General features: G+C 37.6%; 6 protein-coding genes across 8 annotated transcripts in view; 4 read left to right on the top strand and 2 right to left on the bottom strand.

Moving 5' to 3' along the window:
* The first annotated feature begins 83 nt into the window (after positions 1-83).
* LOC112457476 (WASH complex subunit 1) lies at positions 84-3,399 on the top strand. The gene is made up of 4 exons (XM_025020573.1): positions 84-416; positions 1,149-1,278; positions 1,414-1,972; positions 2,111-3,399. The coding sequence occupies exons 1-4, from the start codon at positions 395-397 to the stop codon at positions 2,897-2,899; spliced, it is 1,500 nt and encodes a 499-aa protein (XP_024876341.1). The 5' UTR covers positions 84-394; the 3' UTR covers positions 2,900-3,399.
* LOC112457477 (mitochondrial carnitine/acylcarnitine carrier protein) lies at positions 3,397-9,103 on the bottom strand. The gene is made up of 5 exons (XM_025020575.1): positions 8,706-9,103; positions 8,422-8,536; positions 7,642-7,956; positions 4,484-4,657; positions 3,397-4,362 (listed from the first exon to the last, which is right to left on the bottom strand). The coding sequence occupies exons 1-5, from the start codon at positions 8,799-8,801 to the stop codon at positions 4,175-4,177; spliced, it is 888 nt and encodes a 295-aa protein (XP_024876343.1). The 5' UTR covers positions 8,802-9,103; the 3' UTR covers positions 3,397-4,174.
* On the top strand, positions 4,685-7,432 carry LOC112457475 (carboxypeptidase N subunit 2-like). The gene is made up of 6 exons (XM_025020572.1): positions 4,685-4,965; positions 5,196-5,333; positions 5,403-5,534; positions 5,608-6,425; positions 6,497-7,046; positions 7,179-7,432. The coding sequence occupies exons 1-6, from the start codon at positions 4,927-4,929 to the stop codon at positions 7,350-7,352; spliced, it is 1,851 nt and encodes a 616-aa protein (XP_024876340.1). The 5' UTR covers positions 4,685-4,926; the 3' UTR covers positions 7,353-7,432.
* Positions 9,104-9,880: 777 nt separating the features above from the next.
* LOC112457479 (N-acetylgalactosaminyltransferase 7) lies at positions 9,881-13,246 on the top strand. Of its 2 annotated transcripts, none has more exons than XM_025020579.1 (11): positions 9,881-10,141; positions 10,339-10,519; positions 10,642-10,847; positions 10,944-11,110; positions 11,199-11,406; positions 11,592-11,768; positions 11,867-12,110; positions 12,199-12,420; positions 12,519-12,617; positions 12,707-12,832; positions 12,918-13,058. In XM_025020579.1, exons 2-11 carry the CDS (start codon positions 10,364-10,366, stop codon positions 13,056-13,058), a joined length of 1,746 nt encoding a protein of 581 aa, XP_024876347.1. In that variant the 5' UTR covers positions 9,881-10,141; positions 10,339-10,363. The 2 variants fall into 2 exon arrangements, with proteins under 2 accessions (XP_024876347.1, XP_024876346.1); XM_025020578.1 differs by having other exon boundaries at positions 9,882-10,141; positions 10,346-10,519; positions 12,918-13,246.
* Positions 13,247-14,404: 1,158 nt separating this feature from the next.
* Positions 14,405-19,711, bottom strand: LOC112457478 (T-complex protein 1 subunit delta). Of its 2 annotated transcripts, none has more exons than XM_025020577.1 (11): positions 19,611-19,711; positions 19,333-19,521; positions 18,173-18,225; positions 17,981-18,070; positions 17,651-17,902; positions 17,361-17,456; positions 17,115-17,276; positions 16,688-17,032; positions 16,314-16,565; positions 15,681-15,965; positions 14,405-15,328 (listed from the first exon to the last, which is right to left on the bottom strand). In XM_025020577.1, the coding sequence occupies exons 2-10, from the start codon at positions 19,463-19,465 to the stop codon at positions 15,720-15,722; spliced, it is 1,629 nt and encodes a 542-aa protein (XP_024876345.1). In that variant the 5' UTR covers positions 19,466-19,521; positions 19,611-19,711; the 3' UTR covers positions 14,405-15,328; positions 15,681-15,719. The 2 variants fall into 2 exon arrangements, with proteins under 2 accessions (XP_024876345.1, XP_024876344.1); XM_025020576.1 differs by lacking the exon at positions 14,405-15,328 and adding an exon at positions 15,441-15,601.
* A 2,019-nt stretch (positions 19,712-21,730) lies between these two features.
* LOC112457474 overlaps positions 21,731-23,798 on the top strand; it is a 29,809-nt gene continuing 27,741 nt past the window's right edge. Inside the window, exon 1 of the mRNA XM_025020571.1 lies at positions 21,731-22,719. Coding sequence (XP_024876339.1) covers positions 22,551-22,719 — 169 coding nt within the window. The 5' untranslated portion in view covers positions 21,731-22,550. The remainder of the gene's footprint in view (positions 22,720-23,798) is intronic.

Below are 23,798 nucleotides of genomic sequence, written 5' to 3'. Positions count from 1 at the left end.
TTGTACTTTTTATCTTTTCTCTTTCTCTCTCCAACGTCTAATCTATATATATCTATATCGCTTTGAGTGTAAAAAGTACAACATAGTGACAGCTATATACCAGTTATTACTAAGACTACAAAGAGCGGAATTGACAATTTCTTCTCGGATGTCTCAGGCGATGTCATCTCGCGGCGGCTCGTCCTCGTATCTCAGGATTCTCAGGAATACGATTTGACTGATTTGAGGCGGGTGACGCGGGTGTCATGCGGCGTACAGCCGGGACAGCCGATGGGATTAGCGTGATCCGTGATCTGCGGTCGTCTGCATACCCGCGTGTCCGCGCGGTCCGTGATTCAGGGCACGTCGTCGGCGGACGGCTACGCCTCGCGACTCTCCCGCGCCCGAGATCAGGATGCCGGAACGAATCGAGATCGGTACGTGGAACCCCCCGGCTCTCACGCCAGCACACGCGAATCTGCGATTATTTACACGACGTGACACATAACCTAATAACGGAGCAACGTAAACGCACCGGAGCTGGTTGAGGAAGGAGGGAATAATAAAAATAAAATTTTATGTGCAACTTTATTGCGAAGACAGGGGCAGGATAATGTAACATAATAATTAAAAGAGAAAGTTTGAGTCTAGATATAAATGTGCCATATAACTTCCTCTAGAATTAAAAGCATCTTCAAACTTAAAAAAAAAGAATGCGAGCGAGCAGCCTAGATTGTGTCTGGAGCTGGCTGAGGGGATAAAAACGCTCAGAATGATGTACAACTTTATAGCAAACAAGGGAGAATAATCTGAAATAATTAAGGACTAAATGTATCTAAATAAACATGCTGAATGACATTTCTTGAGTCAAAGGCACTTGCAGTAAGAAAAGTGTATAATTTGTCGAGTAAATATATTATCATTGAATTCTACAAATATTCTTATAAACATTCAAAATTGTTCTTCAGAAAAACACCTTTAACCATATAAAAAAGCTTTATTCTACCTTTTCAACTTTTTTTCATGTAGAATCATCCTCTTTCCACTTGTACCATCAGTTCTGAGATGTTCTGTATATTGTAATATTATTTAATCCATATGTATATTTGTTTTATTGTACAACATATTGTATTTGATACATTTGGTTACTTAAGTTCCACAAATTCCAGGTGTTATCCCAAATAATTTGAGGCACGAGGAGACTATAGTTCAAATAGCGGAAGCTCTGGACAATCTGGGCGATGCTGTCACATATATATTTGATTGCATCGACAGGAGGCTCTCGCAGAATACTCAGAGGTAAAATAAAAAGAATGAATCTATCAATCTCTCAATTTTCATTATGACCAATACGACCGTCGTGTTCATTTGTTTAATTGCACGTTTGCTTGAAATATTCAGTGATAATATCTAACAAAGATTTTCCTTTTGTAGATTAACCAACGTTAAAGAGAGGGCCAGGAAGCTGGAGGACAGATTGCACTATTTACAGACTAATTTAAATCTAAAAGCGGTGAAAATGTATTCCGCTGCTAAATATCCGGCTAATCACACTTACAAGGAGTATCAGATGACCATACCGCCACAGCGCGAGCATGCCGCTGCTATACCAAGCATTTACAAATGTTCCGTGCCTATAAAGGATATCCCCGAAGCATATTTATCCTCTAATTGCAAGACGGAGGACGGCCAGTACGCCGCGAATGTCAGCCTCCAAGAAAAACTCCAGTTTTATCACGTGCGATCGAAGGCCGGCAAAAAAGATAACCTTGAGGATGATGTGGAACCATTCCCGCCGCAATTATCCTCAGTTAGTGCCCTCCTACTGTTCGACAGCATGGATAGCCCATACGAAAAAACGTCCATGCGATCGTCGCGTCAATCAGCCGATAAGCAGCAAATTGAGGACGCCCCAGATTCGATTGTACAACCGTGGCTCTCGTCAGAAATGGACGCGTCTTCCAGCTATTTGTATACCCCAACCCTTGGAGAGGTCAGATTCTTATAATGCATTAATTTATCAACAATTTATATATTAATTGAAAACATTTGTATTTGTGTTTTTGATCTTAAACTTATTCTTATACTTAAACTTCTATTTATTCTTACAAAAGGTCTTTGCGTATTTCAGGTTCCTCAAATAAATGTGCCGCTGACGCTCCCAGATCTACCAGGCATTGTGGATGACGAGAAATTTGTGCTCGATCTCAACTCCCAAAGTCCTATCGCGCCGTCATCCGCGGTCACGACGCCCACCGTTCGTTTAGATCTACCGACGCCGATCAGTGACGAGAGAGATTCTCAGTCGAAGACTGAAGATAGTGCTCCACACTTGCCTGTTTTAACTGGAACCACATCTGCTACAACTGCATCGGCACCTGCGCCACCACCTCCACCGCCTCCTACGGTTACCGTAAACGCAGATAGTGTCGCGAGCAATGAAAAAATTAATTTTCAACAAGTTATGGCACCTCCTCCGCCACCACCACCGCCGCCACCGCCGCCGCCACCGCCACCACCAATTGCAGAACCGTCTGTGCCTGCGTCAAGTGACGAGAAGAAGGACAGGACAGCGAAACGTCCGCCTGCGACAACCGGAACGGACGATCGTTCCAATTTGATGGCGGCGATTCGAGACGCTGGCGGAATAGGCAGAGCGAAATTGAGGCCTACCGTATCGGACGAGAAGAAGGATGATCGATGGTCCTCGGCTTCGGTCGGGGGAGATCTGATGGCGGATCTGCATGCGAAACTGGCACTGAGACGTAAAGGCATCGCCGGCTCTACGGTAGGCGCGCTAGAGAGAATGTCAAGCTTGATACCGCCACCCCCGAAACCGAACGAAGCGTCCGCGTCGGACAGAAATTCCGCCACCAGCGAATACGACTCTCAACCCGATACGGACGATTGGGAAGAGTGATTGCTGCTGTTGCGATAATTGGCAGAACAGTGTGCCATCGAACAATTATATTGTAACGAACGAGGAATCGATAACAAATGGCTTAAATTAATCAGCATTCGCATGTGAAGACTCAGGGGAATTTTTTATTGGATAAATCCAATGAAGTAGAAGGATAGATAGAATCATAATACGCAGATCTAGAGTTACATTATTTTTTTATTCAACAGATCTGAAAATACTGTTTGAATTATAAATTTCACTTGCATCCTGTGGTTACTAATCATATCTTTTTTTTTCTTTAGAGAATAATTTGTACAAAAATCTATGTTGAATATATAATTTTGCTAATATTACAATAGTTTGAGCAAAATAATATTACGTGACTATATTTACAGGCGAATAAATTACAAAGTTTTCTTAGGGATGATAGAAGAATCGTTACAAAAGAATAAAAGAATAAGTAATAGAATAGAAAATTTTATTTTATCCGTCAATACATTTTTTCCAAAAAATTATTTAGTTATTTACTCACATATTTATATATATATATATATATTCGTTTTGTCCGTTATATATGTATATTGTTTACGATCTTCCTCAAAAAAGTCTTGTACATAAAGTATATTACAAAGCTAATCAATCCAATAAAAAAAGATTGTACATTTCCTAATATATAATATAGTGTACAATATACGAATGTAACTAATGTACATATACTGTTACGTTAATAAAGTTTTATATTCAAACTGTATAATACACAATATATTTAGGATATTAAAATTTGCACATGTACCACGGTTACTGAGCAGTCTTTCAATACGTATCTTAAGAATTATTAATATCACGATTCGCGATACATGATATGTTTACATTGTTTACAACATTGGACATATATATTTGAAACTCTTTACAAAACAACGAGTCCTGCGCAAGTATATATTATACCCTGGTATCATACTTTCATTCGTTTGCTTCTTATGTACATACATGACAAAATTAAGAAAAAATCTGACTTTTGAATGTAGTACTCTTTTTGTATAAAATGAATATCTCACTTCGTATTTCCGCCGTATTTTAAATAGTTCTAACATTTGGTGTATATCATCAGTTTGAAATTCATACTCGAAATAGCTGCGAGGCAAAAATAAATTTACACAAATCTATTTCTGTCACGGTAAAATTAATGGCTTTGCCATCTATCGAGTATAAATCATAGAGAGTGTAAGGCGAGCGACGGGTATCGAGAGGCAAAACATTTTCCAAAAATTCTATAATTACATCGCGCGGCTAAAGTTATAAATCTGGTGCGGCCCAGTTCAAGAATTTCATGCAAATCTCGAAGCCCATAAAACAGGCTGCATTTGCAGGGAAAGCTCGTAGCATAACGGGTACAACACCTTTGTAGAGAGCCATTGGTCCCTCGTTTTTCATTAATTTAACGAATACCTCGCGTATTCCGTTTTTGTACGTGCCTTCTGGTGCTGTACAATAATATAAGGTAATATAAATATTATATTTATATCCGTAAATGAATATAATTCTAATAGCTTAATTAAAATCTTGAAAGGAAAAAAAAAGAGAAGAGTAGAAGTATATACTTACCAGTCTGTAGGCGGCTTTTTAGGATATCAGGTGGCATTCCCACCAGCCAGTTTGCAATACCCGCAAAACCGCCAGCCGTTATGGTAGCCAGTAAACTAAGTTTCCCTCCCTCTGGAGTAAATCGTTCCTTTAGATATTCGTACGTCAGGAAGTACATTCCGCTGGCTGGAATATCTGAAAAAAAAAAGCGTATAGAGGCATAGTAAATTCGGGAATCGCTCGTGTATCCTTGCGCGAACCGAAGATGGCATATAAACATTATGTAGAATTAATAATAGCGAGTAGAGCGTGTGGGCTGGTAGATAGAAGGCATCCTGTTTGATAGGAAGCACATCAAAGCATATAGATAACAGTTAACAAAATACAGTTTCCTTCGGGCCAGTGTGCTGCTGCTGGTCCTAAGTATCGTGCTACGTTTCAAAATCGTCACATAGTGAAACAACATGACATTTGCTCTCTTGTTTTTCGTCGCCTTGTTTTTGGTATATATACAAATTTTAACACTGTCGCTTCGTTAATAAAATCTTTGCTTTCCGTGCAATTATTTTACACGGATATATAATACTAATATATGTACGTAAAATGATTGCTCTATCAAACTAGGTCGAACGCGTTACGAAATAGATAAAAAAAATCACGAAGTATTCTATATAAGTTTGAAACATATTCTGTCGCAATATAGAATCATTGATTCAAATCGTGTTATATTCAGGATCAGTATATGGGACAAATTGTCGATATCGGTGATGTGTGGGAGATCAGATGCCCGCAAGGATGTACCTGTGAGATCCAAAAGTACTCCGATCTATCCTTGCATCAATGGGCTAGCACGAACAGGGATAATAATCAGGTATGAGCAAATGAGCACGGACAATCAACGGTATTCGCTTCCGTAATTTAACGTCTTCGTCATCAATAGGACGTACCCTCCGACGATGTTGATTTCAATATGAACGACAATCCAATGGCTCATGAATTGTTGAAGATCGCAACATGCGTGATTGTCGACAACCCTGAAGAGCTTTTGGCTAAACTTCCTTCAGATATACAGGTCGTATGAAAAGCACATGTAATTTCATACATTTATATGTAACTCATATTAACTTATCCTGGCGTTTCATCAGGTTCTGACGTTACTCGAATCGGGCAGCGGGGACGTTGATATTCTTCTGCAAGCTACTACATTCCAACGATTCACCGAACTGATATCGCTAGATATTCAAGGAATAGATTACAGTGATCTGTCCACGAAAGAGACGAATAATCGTACAGATAAAGGCGGCATTATTCTCGCATCTGATGCGATGTATCCTCTGGGATCTACTTTACTGTATCTAAATCTGGAACGAGTTAAACTGTCGAACTTGAATCTGCCAAACAAGGACAAGGCGAATCTAGTGATCAAGCCGGTGAACTCGCAGGAAACGGAAACAGCCGACGAAAATCAGGTGCCTGTAAGCAATACCAGCCAGCACAAAGGTCACCGGCTTATTTTCCTAAGTCAACAGAACAAAGAAGATAAAGAGATCCTGCCGTATGATCTCTATAAGCAAGAATTGGAGGGCTATAGAGAAAACGTTGAGCTGTTTGCCGCGCTCGGTGTGCTGACGCATTTAAGGGTAAACGATTGCGCCCTGAAAGATATATCCTGGCATATGTTCGACGGCCTCAATAGCCTTCTTTATCTCTCGCTGGAAAGGAACAGTTTGAAATTCATTCCCGAATTTTGCTTTTACGGCACACCGAACTTAAGACTACTCTCGCTGGCAAGCAACGAATTATTGACGCTGAAGAGCGTAGACCTGGCAGGATTGCTCATGCTGGAACATTTGGATTTAAGACAAAATAATTTAACGTTCCTGTCGGAGTTATCGTTTCCGCCTTTTCCAGCGCTCGTGAGCGCCGATTTCACGGACAATCCTCTGGATTCTATTTTTCCAAGGTAATGAGATAATACTTATACGCGATGTGTTTCCGCGATTAAATCTGAAGACTGTCGTATATTTATTTCAGTACCTTCGAGATCATGAATACAACAATAAAGTTGTATCTCGGTGGTATGGCATCGAAACTGAAACTGCAGAAGAACTCGTTACTGGGCCTACGTCAAGCTGAGATATTACACTTGTACAATCTAGAGATACCAATATTAGAACGCTTTATCTTGCAAGGACTGCCATCGTTGACACATCTCAAGATGCGAGGAAACATCTCGAGCATCGATTTCGATGCGTTTGTCGATCTTGCTAACTTGCTGGATCTCGATCTAAGTCACTGTCATATTCAGCGAATTTCTATGGATGCCTTCTACGGTTTGGAGCAAGTTAAGAGGATTGACTTATCGAATAATGATCTTGAATTCATACCGCCTGGTTTATTCACTGCTCAACAGCAGAAGGAATTGAGAGAAATCATACTTACAAGCAACAAATTAACTTCGCTACCTTTAGAGTTTTTTAGAAATTTGAGGTTGCCAAATAAACAAACGCACGTACAAAATATAAGATTGGATGGCAATCCTTGGGATTGTACTTGCGTCATGGTCAGCTGGAATCCTAATCTGGTAACTAATATCAGTAATATTATCTTTGATCTCTGTTTAAGCTGTAATGACTTAATTACAAACAGAGACAAATACTGAATTAATATATCTGATAATATATCAACAATCCGTTAATGACTTTGTGCAACGCAGGTAAACAGAAACAAGGAAACGGCTCCACGATGTTCGACGCCAAAACGATTACAGAATTGGGGGATCTTCTATGCATTACGCAAAGGTGGCTTACAATGCAGAAGCCCGAAGAAAAGGTACCTTCGGAAGTCTCTAAAGACGAGAAGCTTCGAGGAAGACAACGATATCAGTTAGCCAATCTCCCTTCTCGAATTGTATGTATATATTGATATACACGGAGGATTATAAAAGAAATACATTAAAAATTTTTATAACCTGTCTCCTTTTCTAAAAATAATATCTGATCCTTCACTCTAGGGTAAGTATTGGTGTGCATACGTAAGCCTGTGTAAAAGTTGCTATTTCATTTCTGTTAACGAACTTCTGCTTGGCATATACAAATGTAACATTTTCAAATGTAAGTTTAAAAATAATATACACGATTTGGAAATTGTGTGTAACATTGCAAAATACGAATCTCTACCTCTTAACAACGTAGCACAGGTGCCCTTGTAAATACTTCTAATGCCGCCTTCTCGGTACAGTTGCTTCGCGCAATCCAATGGTCCGCTGTACTTTGGCTTCGCGTCCGCATGCTGTATTTGCAACAGACATTTGATACGTTCACCAGGCGCCATTATAACAGTCGTGAATATGCCGCTAAACGCGCCGGCGTAAAACAGCTGCGACGTCGAGAGTTTCTCGTTCGGAACGCTCTGCTGCAGCTTTTTCCCGACGCTGTATCCAAAGAAACTTATAGCAAATATCGGAGCAACGCCGGACAACGGTGCGCCCATGCCTGAACAAATAATAAAAACAAATTTATAAAAACAATTAATAATTTTGCCATTCAAAAACATATAACTCGTGAAAATACAAATAATCTATGAAAACATAAACTATTCTTACTTATGATCATTAAAGACCCGGTTGAGCTACTAGAATACTTATACATAATGTTATATAAAGCTTTGCAAATTCTAAAATATTAAATTGTCTGCATCACCTTGATGCAGTTGATCAAAGTGCAATTAATACGTCTATAGCAATAGTTTAAGAATATATGGGTCTATTTTCTATTGCTAAACCGGCTGCACTTCAGAGTTTATCTTTTTCTTTCCAATGTGGAGTAAAAAAGATAAACTCTAAACTAGTGCAGCCAGTTCAGTAATAGAAAACAGATCTGTATATCCTAATCTCGGCATTGAAATTTGAAAACCCTGATGCGACGATATTCGTAAGGTATTCAGCATAACATCAATACCCTTATATAAGCCACGTATTCCCTCTTTGGTAATTGTTTTCTTAGCGCAGTCCCATGTACCAGAGTATAGAGGCAATTCATTGGGTCCTGGTACTGGCATCGTCTGGAGCCGTACCTGTAGACAGAGCAACATCTCTTTTCACATAAAACCCACATGGATTCGTGCGGAAGGTTGATTGCAATATCTAGGCAGACTGTTGGTGAGAAAAGGAGAGGACAGAGAAATATGCAAACTCTACAGTCAATTGAATTTAACAAGCTGATTAATTAAGGTGTAACCTCACCTTTATGGTGTCCAGAGGGTGGCCAGCTACCACGGTGCACACCCCGCCGAATCCACCGCTTAGGAAATATTTTATGGGGCTAACGCTGTCCGACATGGTGATTATATGACTGGAGGTCTCTCAACAGGAAAATAGCGTAGAAATAACAGCTCTAAAACTCGGTGGCAAGCCAGGGGTCAAAGTACACCGGCAATTGGCCCTTGACGTATCGAGATTGTAAATCCCATTAATCGATCGTGACGTTTTTCACAGTGTTTTACGCAACCTAATGTATATTCGTATTTATATTGCAACGGCATTTTAATAACGAAAACGAATAAGAGAAAAATCGTCACAAATACGTATCATAAGCAAAATGATCGGTCTGTTCTTTCCAGCTGCTTACGTTACACCGTCTGCACTCGAAACGAGGACGAGTATATATTTTCCGAGCGTCGTGAAAAGGAAAAGGAATATATACATACACGAAAGTGTCAAACTAATTAAGACAAATCTGATTAATCAAAAAGATGCTCGAGAATGTAATTTTAATTTAACAGTCGTCAAAATTATGCATTCACGAGAAATCATTAAAGTTATTGTGTTTTAGGATCGAAAACTGTTATTATTTTTATTTTCGATCGAATATTTTATTTTCGATAATTTGAATAAAATTGTGATTTTTTAAATAATTATTTCCTGCAATTCCTGGACTTTTGAAATCTGTATATATCTTATTAGCTTGATTAAAGCGCACCAAAATAAACTATTCTTCTTTTTCAAATTGCAGAAAACAAGTTGGAATACTTATGCAAACGTGATTGTTCACACTTTTACAATATTTTTATATCGTTGCGCTTCGAAACTCATTCGAAAGAAGCGCCATAACTTTCTGCCGCGAGGATATACGCATCTAAAAGCTTTTTTTATTTTTTTTATTTGTTTGTATTTAATTATTTATTTATTTATTTATTCATTTATTTATTTATTCATTTATTTATTTAAGTCTAAAGTATGCCGGAAAAGAATTAAAGATGTGGCTTTTCAAAATCGTATTATTTTTGAAGCGCGGTTTAAATGATATCACCTGCAATGTTTAAACATGTTGTTAGTAGATCGCTCTTTGAGATCTGTAGAGACATTTCCCATCCTCGACATCAAAAATGGCGGTGAAGTGAGCAGTGAGCAGTCTAGTTAGCATATGCATGGCGACGAGCATGCGGCATTCCGTACTCTGCGAATGCAGCGTGTCTCCATTCCCATATTTTTAGTACGCGGACAGCTGGCGACACGTTGGCTGCTTTTATGCAAATGTTATTAATAGACATCACGGTTTTGATACAATGAACATGTAGGTGGGCTGCGAACGTGCGATAATTATTGACGTTCGACACGTTGACGGATGCATGCCATTGAGCCAGCTTTGGGCTATCCCGGTTCCTTCCTTCCGACGAGAGGTATCGCACATTTCATTTATTTATTTGTCGGAATCGTCGGGTGAAAATAGGACAAGTTAGTTCCGCGAGTTGGTGCGGCGGCTAAATTACCCGATTTGTAATTTACTCTCGAAGTGATATGCATCGTCGGCGAAGATTTTCGGGAGATCTCGCGCTACAGCTTCGAAAATCAATAAACACTATTAAACTCGCTTAAGTTTTCAGATAAATAATTTGAGGAAGATGAGGATTGTACAGCTTAGAAGAAATCGCCTGTCCCACATATTGATTGGCATCAGCCTGCTGCTGCTGGTTTTGTACATTCTCCTTAATTTCTCCTCGGACAACCACATGAACAATATAAAGGAATACTGGGCACAGGGTCTCGGTAAGAAACAGGTAAAGTACTGGTTTTTAATTAATACAGATTATCTTGTATATTTATGTATCACAAAATTTGTCGTTGACTTTCTGACACTTCTGTCTTTACGTTAAACATGTCTTGTTTCAATGTTGCGCAGGTACCGGTGCTTGTGGAAGGCCTGGGAAATTACGAGCCGCGAGATGTACCGGTTAGATCTGGCCCTGGAGAAGGTGGTAAACCGCATATTTTGAGAGACGATCAATTAAACGATGTCCAGCAATCGGAATCCGATTACGGTATGAATATGGTATGTTCTGATGAGATCTCATTGTCGAGAGCGATACCGGATACCAGACCCGCAGAGTGAGTCTCGTCTCGTACTACAGCTAATAATATTTAGTTTCTGATTGATCTTTTAATTTCGGCGTTTCTTTCTTTTTTTTTTTTTTCATAACATAGATGTAAGCATTGGAACTATCCAGAGGAATTACCACGTACCAGTGTCATTATAGTTTTCCACAACGAAGGTTGGTCAGTTTTACTGCGAACCATCCAAAGCGTCATAGATCGCACCCCGTCGAAGATACTTGAAGAGGTTCTTCTTGTCGATGATTTTTCCGATAAAGGTATATACCTGCGTGAAGCGTGATAATTGACAATGTCGGTAGCGCTTGATAATTAACATATGTGATAAATTAATGGAATTCTTTCCAGAGAATCTAAAAGGCGATTTAGACTCCTATGTCGAACAATCGGGAGGGAAAGTTAGATTACTTAGAAACTACGAAAGACAAGGCTTAATACGAACGCGGTCCCGAGGAGCGCGTGAAGCCAAGGGTGAAGTGATAGTATTTTTAGACGCTCATTGCGAAGTCAATGTGAATTGGCTGCCTCCGCTTTTAGCGCCAATTGCTGAAAATAGGTAAAAATCAATAAATCATTCAATTTACATTGGAAAATGGAGAAATATCGATATTATCGTGTTTTGTAACTTGAGAAAATTGAAATGTGCTATCAAATAGAAAGTACAATAATAAATCCTTAACTCTTCTATTCTACAAGTTATATAACTTTACAATTTCTTTGAATACATTTCTTTTCTTTTAGAAACGTAATGACTGTTCCTGTGATAGACGGCATTGATCATAAAACTTTTGAATATCGTCCTGTGTATCAAGAAGGACATTTGTACAGAGGAATTTTCGAGTGGGGCATGTTGTATAAAGAGAACGAATTGCCCAGGCGGGAAGCCAAGACGCGTGCACATGACAGTATGCCATACAGGTGCAGTTCCTATTTCTGCGTGGTTTTGTTATCTAGCTTATCTCATTTTTTCTGCCCAATATTATCTTATTTATATGACTTATTTATTTGACTTACAGATCACCTACGCACGCTGGTGGTTTATTCGCGATAAATCGACAATACTTTTTATCATTGGGTGGATATGACGAGGGATTACTCGTTTGGGGAGGAGAAAATTTCGAATTATCCTTTAAGATATGGCAATGCGGTGGAAGTATCTTTTGGGTACCGTGCTCACATGTCGGGCACGTTTACCGAGGATTTATGCCTTACACGTTCGGTAAACTTGCTCAAAAGAAGAAAGGACCGTTGATAACTATTGTGAGTAATCAGTCGTCTGTAAATGCACATGTATATCTATATCCTTATCGAGACATAGAAATAATCATGAAGTGAATTGTTTTTACAGAATTATAAACGAGTTATAGAAACGTGGTTTGACGAGAAACACAAGAAATTCTTTTATACCAGAGAACCTCTGGCTCAACTGCTCGATCACGGTGATATATCTGAGCAGTTGGCCTTCAAGGAACGCAAGAAATGCAAGAGCTTCCAGTGGTATATGGATAACGTGGCATATGACGTGCTAGATAAATTTCCAGAATTGCCACCGAATATTCACTGGGGAGAGGTACGTTTGATCAAAAGCGTAAAATAAATGCGTACGTTTAAGTTTTCTCAACAAATTTTATATATAATTTTTGTATTAAACAATAATTCTCCTTTTAGCTGCGAAATGTGGCAACCGGTTCATGTTTGGACACTATGGGTCATGCACCACCAAGTCTCATGGCTACTTCCCATTGCCATGGATTTGGAAACAATCAAGTAATTTGAAACCTTATTTTTTATTCTATTTTAACTCGGTTTCTTTATTCTATGCTTTATTACCTCTAATCCTGTATATTTCTAATTAGCTTATTAGGCTGAATGCGAAGGGTCAATTAGGTGTCGGTGAGAGATGCATTGAAGCAGACGGCCAAGGTGTAAAATATGCGTTTTGTCGTCTAGGAACTGCAGATGGTCCGTGGCAGTATGACGAAGTGAGTTTATTACTCTTTGATGATAAAAATTTGAAACAAAAATCTTACGCAAACGTCATCAGTATATGTTAATTTGTATTTGCAGAAAACAAAGACTCTGTTACATAGAGTACATAAGAAGTGTGTGGCACTTCATCCTCAAACTCAGCAATTATCTCTGATGCCGTGTGACATAAACAATACTTATCAACAATGGAGCTTTCACCAAGTCCATCCACGGTGGTAATATAGAAAAAAAGAGCTAAAACTTTGTTTAACAAAATTTGTAAATTATTCGAGTTTGTGCGCAAATTCTCGCAGAAAAAACGCAAAATTTATTTAGTAACATGTAATGCAGGACAGTTTAACATTTATTTGTGACCGACTCATTATACATTAGTGAGTGATATAAATAAATAATGACTACGAAGTTGATTATTGACATCGAACATATATACAAAAGCAATCTCGGATTTTATATCTGTGAAAGTTAGGAAGTAAGCATTCATTTTAGGAAGAGCAAAAGGTAAAATTTCAAATTTAAATTTACGAGCTTTTTGAAGTGTCTATATTTAGATATTAATTAAAGCGATATTTGGATATGTAATTTTTTAAAAAATTATAGAGCAAAACTATTCCGTTAATGCATATTGCTTCTTCTTTACGCAGACTGATAAACTGTAACGAAAAATTAATGTTGAATAGCATTTATTTATATATATGTGAAAGCATACGTATGTATGAGAAATATTTTGATACATGATCGTCCTGTTGCTATATATGTACATACTGCCGAGATTTTTTTCTATAATATTTCTAAGATGGATTGATTTATTAAAATTTCACTTGAAATATTCCTTTTCAGGAAAAGTTGATAATGTTACTTCTCATATATTGTTCGAGAGATTAAGGTTGATACTATGATAGAGATTTATACTCATTTCTAAATGAAGATTGTAATTTATATATACTATGGATGCTATATATACATCTGCGTGAGTCCTATGCGAGAATGTGTGAAATTTATACATAAAAGATGTGTACATTCCAGAAAGTTGAAATACTTATTACATATTCATAAGACATATTTTTATACCAGTGGGTCAAATTCTTCATCACTATTGTAAGACATTTAGGCGTTTAATAATTAGTGTATAAAACTAATAATTTTACAAACATTATGTGAAGTGAAACGATTAAGAATTAGTAATATTAAAAAATATGATTTTTTATTTTGTATAATTAACTACCTATTTATGTAAGCTTTTTGATAAAAATCGAGAGAGGTATATTCTTTGTTACTCCATAAAATTGCTGTCTTACATAGAATTTTATAGTTGTTAATGCTTGTTTCAGATTTATACTTTGCATATTTTAAAGAATTTATCTTCTTGGTTTTATTTTATACTTTTTATTTTTATTGATATATAAATAAGGAACTATTGCTGCTACAAAAAACACAACGATATTGCGTATATTTATCTGCAATATACGGAATGAGACGTTCTTTCTTCGAGTATTGAAATCTTGACGCGTAAAATTTAGAGATTTCTAATGTAGTTCGATGTGTAAAATTTTGAGATTTCTAATGCAGCTACCATATAAATGTACTTAATCGCATTTACGACTATTATTAGGATCCAATTTAGGGTTTAAAAGCAATGAATATGATTGTGCAGTTGATTTATAACGCAAAATAAAAATGCAATATATTTCAATATAGATAATATATATTTTATTATGTGCAAGATGTACTTAATGTTTAGTTATACTTGGCCAGAACTCTATTGTATGAGATTATATTTCGATTAAATTGTTAAGAGGATCATACATATGTATATATCTTTTTTAGATACAAATATTAATATTTACAAGATCCAAATTTACGACGACCTCTTCCTTTAACAAGATAAAAAAATTTGGAGTAGATCTTTCTATTAATCTTGACAGGGTCATGAGACGTTACAATTTCTTGAATTCAATATTATATTTTGCAACCGATTATATGTTAAATATATTTTTTTCCCAAAAATCAAAATTGTTATTCTCGTTGTTTAAACAAAGAATATATCATTATGAAAGTTTTCCACCTTCAAGAAAGTAGAAAAAGGAAGTGCGAGGGAGAATTGCAAGAGCCACGATTAAAATGGGCGTAAAATTTATCGTTTTATTACACGCACATTTAAAAAATTATACCTCCAGTTACCATGGGATAGACATTCGTCGAGCAGTATTCTTTTGAAGAAAAAAAGAAAAAAAAAATGAACTAAGCAAATAGTCATGAAAAGATTGTTTTACTGAGTTTTCTATTTATTTAATACACTATATACTTTGACAATATATAATTTTCTCGGTTATTTCAAGAAATTACTTTAGGCGATTGCGGGCTCATGCCGATGCTCTGCAAAGCAAAGACATTGGCATGAGTCACCCGAAATTTAAGCAACACATGCCGAACTTGGTACGCACAATCAAAAAATTTGCCTGATCTTGAAAATAGAAATATTCCGCAGAAACCTGGAAGTATACAAGTGATTGCATGTTGAAACTTAGACAAGCATCACGTACTGCTTCTTATTAATACTAAGTCAATAGATTGACAATACTCATTAGAATTATTGTTTCACAATAAAATGTTTCAAAGCTTTTTTATTGTTCAGTGTTAACGTGTTTAAAAAAATATTAAAGTATTACAATATGCAAAACTTTTGCAAAAAGCACATGATTGTAATTGTTAATGTACAGACTTTTATAACCAGTGGAACGAATGTGATGAACGTGTATATAAGTCTGTAACGAAAATCATATTATAAAGATAACAAAAAACATTAAATTACATAAGTATTATGTATTTATTAATTATACTTACTGCAAAATACGGAATTAATTTTAAATTATGTTCCATGATTTATTGAATCGCGTTAACAATATCATCGATCTTCAGTATACTGCATACAGTTTCAGAAGCAAAAGTTATCGAGCTGGTAGAAACTAGTAGTGGTTGAATTACGTTCTCTTCCAATATGTTAGTGATGGCGCCTTTCCGAACATTAATTCCCGCTGTTACCTCACCCTTCGCGTGTCGATTGCGAAGATCGGTTACAGTGGCTATCGGATTCAAACCCGCGTTTTCGGCTAACGTCGACGGAATCACCTGTAATTTGTAAATTACAAAAATCATTAAGCATCGTAATTATTCCAGGCGTTGTACGTCAATGTAATTTGATTTTTCAAGTAGAATGAATATTTTTAGAATGCTGAATAGCTTAATGACAGAATAGCTATTTGTCAAGCAAAAGATCTAGGGCCATTTTAGGCATTACCTTCATATAATATAAAAAATTTTTAGTAAAAAAATATTCCACTGATAAAAAAAAACTACATAAATAAATAATAATCTTTTTTTAAAGCGAAGAATTTGAAGTAATACAGATAATAGGATATTCTTAAAAATCTAAAAAATAAAAAAAATAAAAAACTATAGAACGCATTTAATACTAACTTCAAGCGCATTTGCAAAGGCTTTAATGCAGTATGCATCAATTCCGCCTAAGGTCACTGCGTATTCTCCCAATTTTATTGCCAGTTCAATCTCCGGTGCTCCACCACCGGCAATCAGCGCTCGTTGCTTTACTAAACATCGAATGACGCACAAGGCATCGTGCAGTGATCTCCCAGCTTCTTCTAATACTAATTTGTTACTACCACGTACGAGAACCGTGACTGTTTTCCCGTGATTTTGGATTCCGGTGATCTGTGTAAAATACATCTGTTATATAATTTATATTTCAGATATAATGTGTTGAATTACAATAGATGAAAGAAAAATAATATCGTATATTGTGATTATGTTCGCTTTTCTAAGCAAAGACACACCTTGACAAATTTCGAATTTCCAGTTTGAACTTCTTCGCAGAGCTCCGCATTGACAAGATTTTCAGGCACAAAATGATCCAGCGACGCGATTGGCCTGCAACCCAGTGTTTTACACACGAAAGGAATATCCTCGCGCTCCACATCTTTTACCACCATGACCTTAATTTTATCCAAGAAGTGTATCGCAAGATCACTGACAGCGTCGCGCAAGACCGACTTTTGCACGAGAAGCACATTACAACCCGATTTCTTGATCTGTTTTACAATATTCAGTATGTAGGCACGTTCCTCCTTTAAAACACGATCCATCGCTGCATAGTCAGATACAACAACGTTATGATCCATCTAGAAATTACAAGTTGATTATCCATCTATGCACAGACGTGAAAACAAATACATTTGTATCACATTACGTCACGATAGTTACATCAGTTTTTGGTGGTGAAATGCAAAATTGAATTAATCCAATTTTAGCTTTCTCAATACGTTTCGGGCCATTTACATTACAAGATTTCTGGGTAAATATTAATCCATCTATTAATTCAGTGTCTTCAACGGTGCCTCCCAACTTCTTGATCACTTTAATATCCTATAAAGAGAATTCACACATGAGCAAATCTATGTCATTCCATTAATTTATTAAATAATAGTACTATAAAGAATTTGTTCTCACGTTTAAGTCAACTGACACTTCCTTTCCTTCTTCTGTAACCTTTAATACTGCGTCTACGGCAAGTGGTGCAAGAAGACTGGATTGTTGATGTACAACCTAAAGTATTTATTAATATTAATACCAAGTATTGAATCGTTATACATGTAACAATTTATAATTGCATATAAAAACTGACATAGTATAATCAAGAGACACAGTAGTGTCTCGCGCCAAGTACACGCGAAGCGAGACCGCACCGTGACTTTACGCGAACACACTATTAACATTACCAAATGCATTTTTAGACGTACCTTAGAATTAAGAGATGTTGCTGCAACCTTTACAAGAGATTCTTTGTCTGAAAGGTCAACAGGTATGGACATATGTGCCAGAATCGATACTGCTTTAGATGCCGCTTTCTGAAAAGCGTCACTGATCGAAGTGGGATGAATGCCTTTCTGCAACAAACGTTCCGCTGCCTCTAACAGTGATCCAGCTATCACAACAACACTCGTGGTACCATCGCCAGCCTCTATGTCCTGAGCCTTTGACAACTCGACGAGCTAAACATAGGATATATATGCCGAATACGAAATAATATAAAATTTCATAAAACTCAAAGTGAGAAATTTATTTCTCACCATTTTTGCAGCGGGATGGATCACGTTCATCTCTTTCAGGATAGTGGCACCATCATTAGTGATAGTAACTTCTCCGTTGCTAGCTTGAATCTGTCATATTTGTATATATGCAAAATAAATTAATATTATGTATATGATAGTGTTATATATATATATATAAATTTAACTGAAAGTAATAAATATAAAATTTACCATCTTGTCCATGCCTCTAGGTCCAAGACTTGTACGTATTGCATCGCTGACAGCTACAGAAAAATAATAAATTTATATGTAATCAAATCGTAGAAAAAAAGTAATTGCTGTAATTTGTTTATCTCGCAAATAATAATAGACGAAGCTACAAAGGATTGTCATGGCTGGCTGCTTATTTTGGAAATAGCATATTTTGGGAAAGCTTGTTTTTGCCAAAGTGTGTCATCTCACACAAAAACATCTTTTATTATATATTGACGGTTGCTTCTGTCTTTATGATTAAGTTCGACTCAATTCAATGCATCAATCATACAAAGAATAATCAGCTCTCTGTGGACACTAAGCACTATTAAGCAGACAGAGCAGTTTGCTGAGCGAATGCTATGTGGCTAAAAGCAGCTTGTACATTGTTGAACACATTCTTTCAAAATAATACAGACTGTTACAACCAGTGAGTTACATACTATATTGGAATATGAACTCAGCCCAGACGGCAAGAAAAAAAAATGGGTTGATTAGAGATCACTTCTGTCTTCGTTTAGTGAATTTTGATTGATCAGTGGTTTTCTATTGTTCTCAAAAAGTACAATAGACAAGAAGGGGCTGGTTATGGTTCTCTATCTCTTTTGTTTTTTCCAGGTTTCTTCTAGAGTAGAGTTCATATTCCATAGTATACAGTCCACTGATTGCAACATAAATAAAATACTAGAAATCATCATCATTACTGAAAAATAATATATTCCCATTAACGACATATGGATTTTTAAAATATTTCAACCATATAAACTGTAAACTAAGACTAATAAAACATAAGACTATATGAACTTTTATGCAATAAGCAAAAATGTACAGCATAGATTAACCATTAATCAGTGAACGTTTGTTAAAAAAAAAAAACAAACAATTTATATAACAAACTAAATCGGCTAGAAAGCGAAGATAAAATAGGCTAAGCAGCCAGCCGTGACAAAGCAGCTAACAATTTTTATCGTTCAATGTATTTTGCTCGTCGAGCATGCCAGTCGTTTTGCCGGCTGAAACGCGCCCATTGCTATATAAGGTAATATTTTCTTCGACCTCGTGTTCTCCATAACCGCCCATCGAACTGCGAGGCACGTCCCGATCCCGAGGCGCGAAACGACCGCCGATCACAATTTTACCTTTGGCAGCATTAATATTGCTGCTGCGAATGTCCGCGGGCTTGCTCTTGTCCTTATACGCCTGGCCATGGGCCCCGCGGCTGTCGCCATTCTCCATCCCCAGCTTCCTCATCGAGAACATGTTTTTCGTCATGTTTCGTCGTCGGATTCTCGAGTAGGTTACAGAGAAGATACGCTTCTGTGCCTCTTCTGAACAGCGTAGAAGTCGGTTAACGCGACGTTTAACGCGATACGCGATTATTTCACACCTAACCCAACGGCAAAACGTCGATACTTACAAAAGCGTGATATTCGCCGAGAACGATCAAGAACGAAGAACGGAGTACGTCGCACGTCGCATCAGCGTTGATCGAGGAGCCGGGTTTCTTCGCGCGTGCGCAGGCACCTCGATCTGTTCTTCGTAGTTGCACCGTATTACACTGTACACTAATGGTCAGTCAAACGTGATTGGCTCTTACTTTTAGAACCAACTAATCAACGCAGAGTGTTGACAAGACAAACTCAACAGTCGTGCCTGCTGAACGCGCCCAATGAAACAGACAAACGATCAGACGTCGGATAGAAGAAAAGGAGAGAACGAAAACGAGAGTTTAAAATTTTCAACAAAAAGAAGTTTAGCCTCAAAGAACAAATCTCTAGGTTTGTTTTTTATTGCTGCAGTGGAATACACTAGAATCTTATACCTTCTTGCTTTCGTTACATTTCAAATATATATTTACTTTACTGCGGAAAAGTGTTCAATGATTATTCTTTAGTTCCTCGTTGGATTTAAGTATATAAAAAAATTATGTTAAAAAATCATTAAGAGCTATTAAGCTGCTTTTTCTGCAACTAATTTACATTCTAATTCAGCTATAAAAGAAATAGATCTTATGATGCAACGACTAAAAAATTGGGAGCTATTTCCTATTGGTGAAACATCGAAGTTAAACGTTTCCTGGATAGTGATTGGTCGTATACTGACTATTAGCGACGTCTCTAAAGGAAACGACGAATGAGCTATTTGTCAGGAAGTAAGGCGATTGTGGACACCGACGACAGTAAAGGCCCCCGCACAATGAAAAATATAAGGAACAAAAAACAGATATTAGCGATTAGAAATAAGAAATCAAGAATAAAGATGGTGTAGCATGAATACACGGCTTCCGATAGGTTAAAAATCTATTGCCCGTGTTATTTTCTGTTTCTTGTATTTTTTTCATCGTGCATTCAACTTTATTTATGATTTTTTAAGCCTTGTATACACGATACTAAAAATCGGTCCGAGTTTCGGTTTAAGCCAATTAACTTGCAGCTCTTACAGAAAAGCAGCAGTTTCATTGGCTTAAACGGAAATTCGGACCGATTTCTAGTATCGTGTATGTACAAGGCTTTAATCTTAATCGCTAATATCTGTTCCTTGTTTCTTATATTATTTATTGTGCGGAGGCCTTAAGTACTGGATTGAAAATGAAGAAGAAATAAAGTATTTATCGGAAGGATACTCACGCTGCGGTTTCGAATGGTTCTTACGAAACATTACAAATTACTTTTGAGAAGTAAATTCAAGCTGGAAGATTCTAAAACAATTCATTGTTATCTCCTGAATTTTAAAACATGTGGTATATTATTATGCAATGCTAGATCAAAGCTTCTCTATGAGAGATAGAAAGATAGAAAGAATTTTATTAACGTTGAATTTTGTATTTACTTTAAATTGTATATTTAATTAAAGCTATTAGTATTTCTTATTGATTAACGTAGAAAGATAAATCTTATAATTAGGTAAAGATTTCATACAAAAATCATATATATCACTTTATTATATCACTCGATTTTCATTTTATTATTAAATTAAATTAAAAAATTATATAAAACTTATTAATTACATAATAATAGTTGTAAGTTAAATATATTTATTTGCTTGGCTCTTTTTTCTTTCTGTTTTAATAAAATAATACAAAATGATCATAAAAAACTCTCATTAAAAAATCCACAAACATTCCTTTATTTTCAACTCATAAGATTTCACGAATACAAATAAAATCACGAAAACTGCTAGTAATAAATGCCGTAAGGCTACTTAAATTTCTAAATAAATACAATCACACTTCATATATTTACTCACTAATTTAAAAAAATTTTACAGCAATTTAAAAACAATAACGTGATAATTTTGCCAAGAAATGTGACTATGAAAAAGTGTATTCGAGGCAGAAGCTGGATTGCAGATTTAAGTAAGTATAGGGAAGCGTTTGTTTTGGGGCCTGCCGACAAAAGCTCCTGTTCGGACGCCCGCGTTAGGGCCGCCCCTGATGGCGAGAAGCGTCAACAATCTCCCTCCTCTCCCTAACCCCCATCGACGGAGTCAGAAGCACCTGTTGCTCGCCTACCTGTTTTACTCGCTCCGCGGCACCGCTCCCACCGCTTCGTCAGTACGTCGCGCGGCGCTACAGCGAGAGGGACGTGCGGTGAGCAGAGATTTTTTACGCGCGACGTGTGAGATTTGCGCGCCCGCGCGCGCAAATAGACGGGTTTCGTGAATTCCGCGGAGGCCCACGGGCAAAAAGATGCCTCGACGCGCCGGCGTTTCCGGGACCGACCGGGGCTGAGACCGCAGGGAAGATTCCTTTTTCGTTCGCGCGCGTCGCCGAGATCCCGAGTTCGACGATCCGCGGATTAGCGGCTCGCGAATCGGCGATCGAATTCGCGTATCGATCTTTCCCGTCGTCGCCGTGGTAACTGGTTATTAACGGCGAGAAGCCGCGATTCGCCACGCTGCAATTACCCACCGTCCGCGCCGCGACGCATTTTACGCCGCGTTCGTTTTCGCATCGAGTTGACGCGAGACTTTTCGCGGATAAGAAAGTCACGGATAATCGACGGACTGTCTATCGGTCGCTTTCCCTCCGCCCGCGAGGCGCCTTCGAATTTTCGCGTTCGACGGCCGATCGGTAGAATACGAAAAAAAAAACAAAACAAAGAAATATAAAAGTAGAGTAGTGAATCCTTCGTCGGAGCATTTCGCGTTTTGCCCGAGTGGATCGGTTCGCGCGCGCGAAACTATGCGACCAAATTGACGATACGACGAAGGAGGAAAGGCAGAAAGAAAACGAGACGGAAAGATATAGAGAGAGAGGGAAGGAGAGCGAGTCGCGGTAAGAACTCCGCGACCGGTTGAAGCCGCGCGAGAATATGCGCGAGAGACGGACCTGAGCCTCTCTGAGCGCGAGCGAGCCATGGAGGACGCAGCATCAGCAGCAGCAGCACCAGCACCGGCAACGGCAGTGCAGGATACCTGCTTCGGGGCGGGCAGCGTGGCCGGAGCCGTGATCGGGACCTTTCTGACGACGATCCTTCTGCTCGCCGTCGCCGCGCTTCTCTACAGGCAGTGGCGCCGGCATAAGAGTGAGTCTCTCTCAACTCTCAACCTCGCAACCTGTTGATCCACCGACCCAATGGAGACACTTTTCCACCTCTTTTATAGCTTTCGACGTTTACAGGGGACGAGAGTTCGAGCTTTCGTGAATTATTTTATAAACGGCAAAGTTATTTAATATATTTAAATGGAGACTTGGAGATTATAAAATAATTATATAGGTATACGCGTAACAAATAAAACAATATATAGATATAATGTTATATGGATATATACTTTTTTATTTGTTATTTGTATTATTTATATTTGTTATACATAATTATGTTATATATATATATTATAATTATTTTATAATCCTATATGGATATGTACATTGCCGCTTTTAGAATAGCTTTCGTGCATATTTATTGTTAAAAATTTATTGTCGATTTCCTTAAGAATGCGTTACTTTCCGTAAAAGTAACGCATTCCTAAATTCCCGGACTCAGCAGCGACTTGGTGAACGAATGAAATAAAGTAAAGAATGCGCATTCTTTGAATACTTACATATCCATTTAAACGCCGAGAATCCGTGAGCGTTTTCTACATTTAGGGACACGTCCGATAAAACGCATCGCTTCCCTCATTCGGAGATGACGCTCGAAAATATATTGTTCTCGAAAAAAAAAGAAAAAAAATGCAGTCTCGTTCTTCCGATTAGGAAAGATAGATTGCATCGCAATTCGCCGCGGCACAATAAGCCGACGTCATTCAGAGAAATAGAAGCGGGAGGCGGGAGGGGATGCACTTCACACTTGGATGAGTATCCCAGTTCGACCATTAATTGACGCTATTTTTAAAAGTGTCTCCATTGACTCTCGGGACTATACGTGTTCTTTTTTTTTCTTCCCCGTCCGATGAATTCTCTTATTAAACTCGCTTGCGATTTTATTCGATGTAAATCGAATCTCGTTTGAACGATTGAATAAACGTTCCGATGTAATTAGAACGTTCGATTTGCGCGTCACGTTCGATTAAACGCTTGAAGTTGCGCGACGTGAAAAATTTGGCGTTCTGGGAAAGGAATTGAAAGTGATTTTACATGTATTGACACTTTCCATATGAATTA

This window comes from Temnothorax curvispinosus, unplaced genomic scaffold (assembly GCF_003070985.1).
Source record: "Temnothorax curvispinosus isolate PA1 unplaced genomic scaffold, ASM307098v1 QBEX01007785.1, whole genome shotgun sequence".
Taxonomy (NCBI): domain Eukaryota; kingdom Metazoa; phylum Arthropoda; class Insecta; order Hymenoptera; family Formicidae; genus Temnothorax; species Temnothorax curvispinosus.
This window is presented reverse-complemented; position numbering and strand designations above follow the sequence as displayed.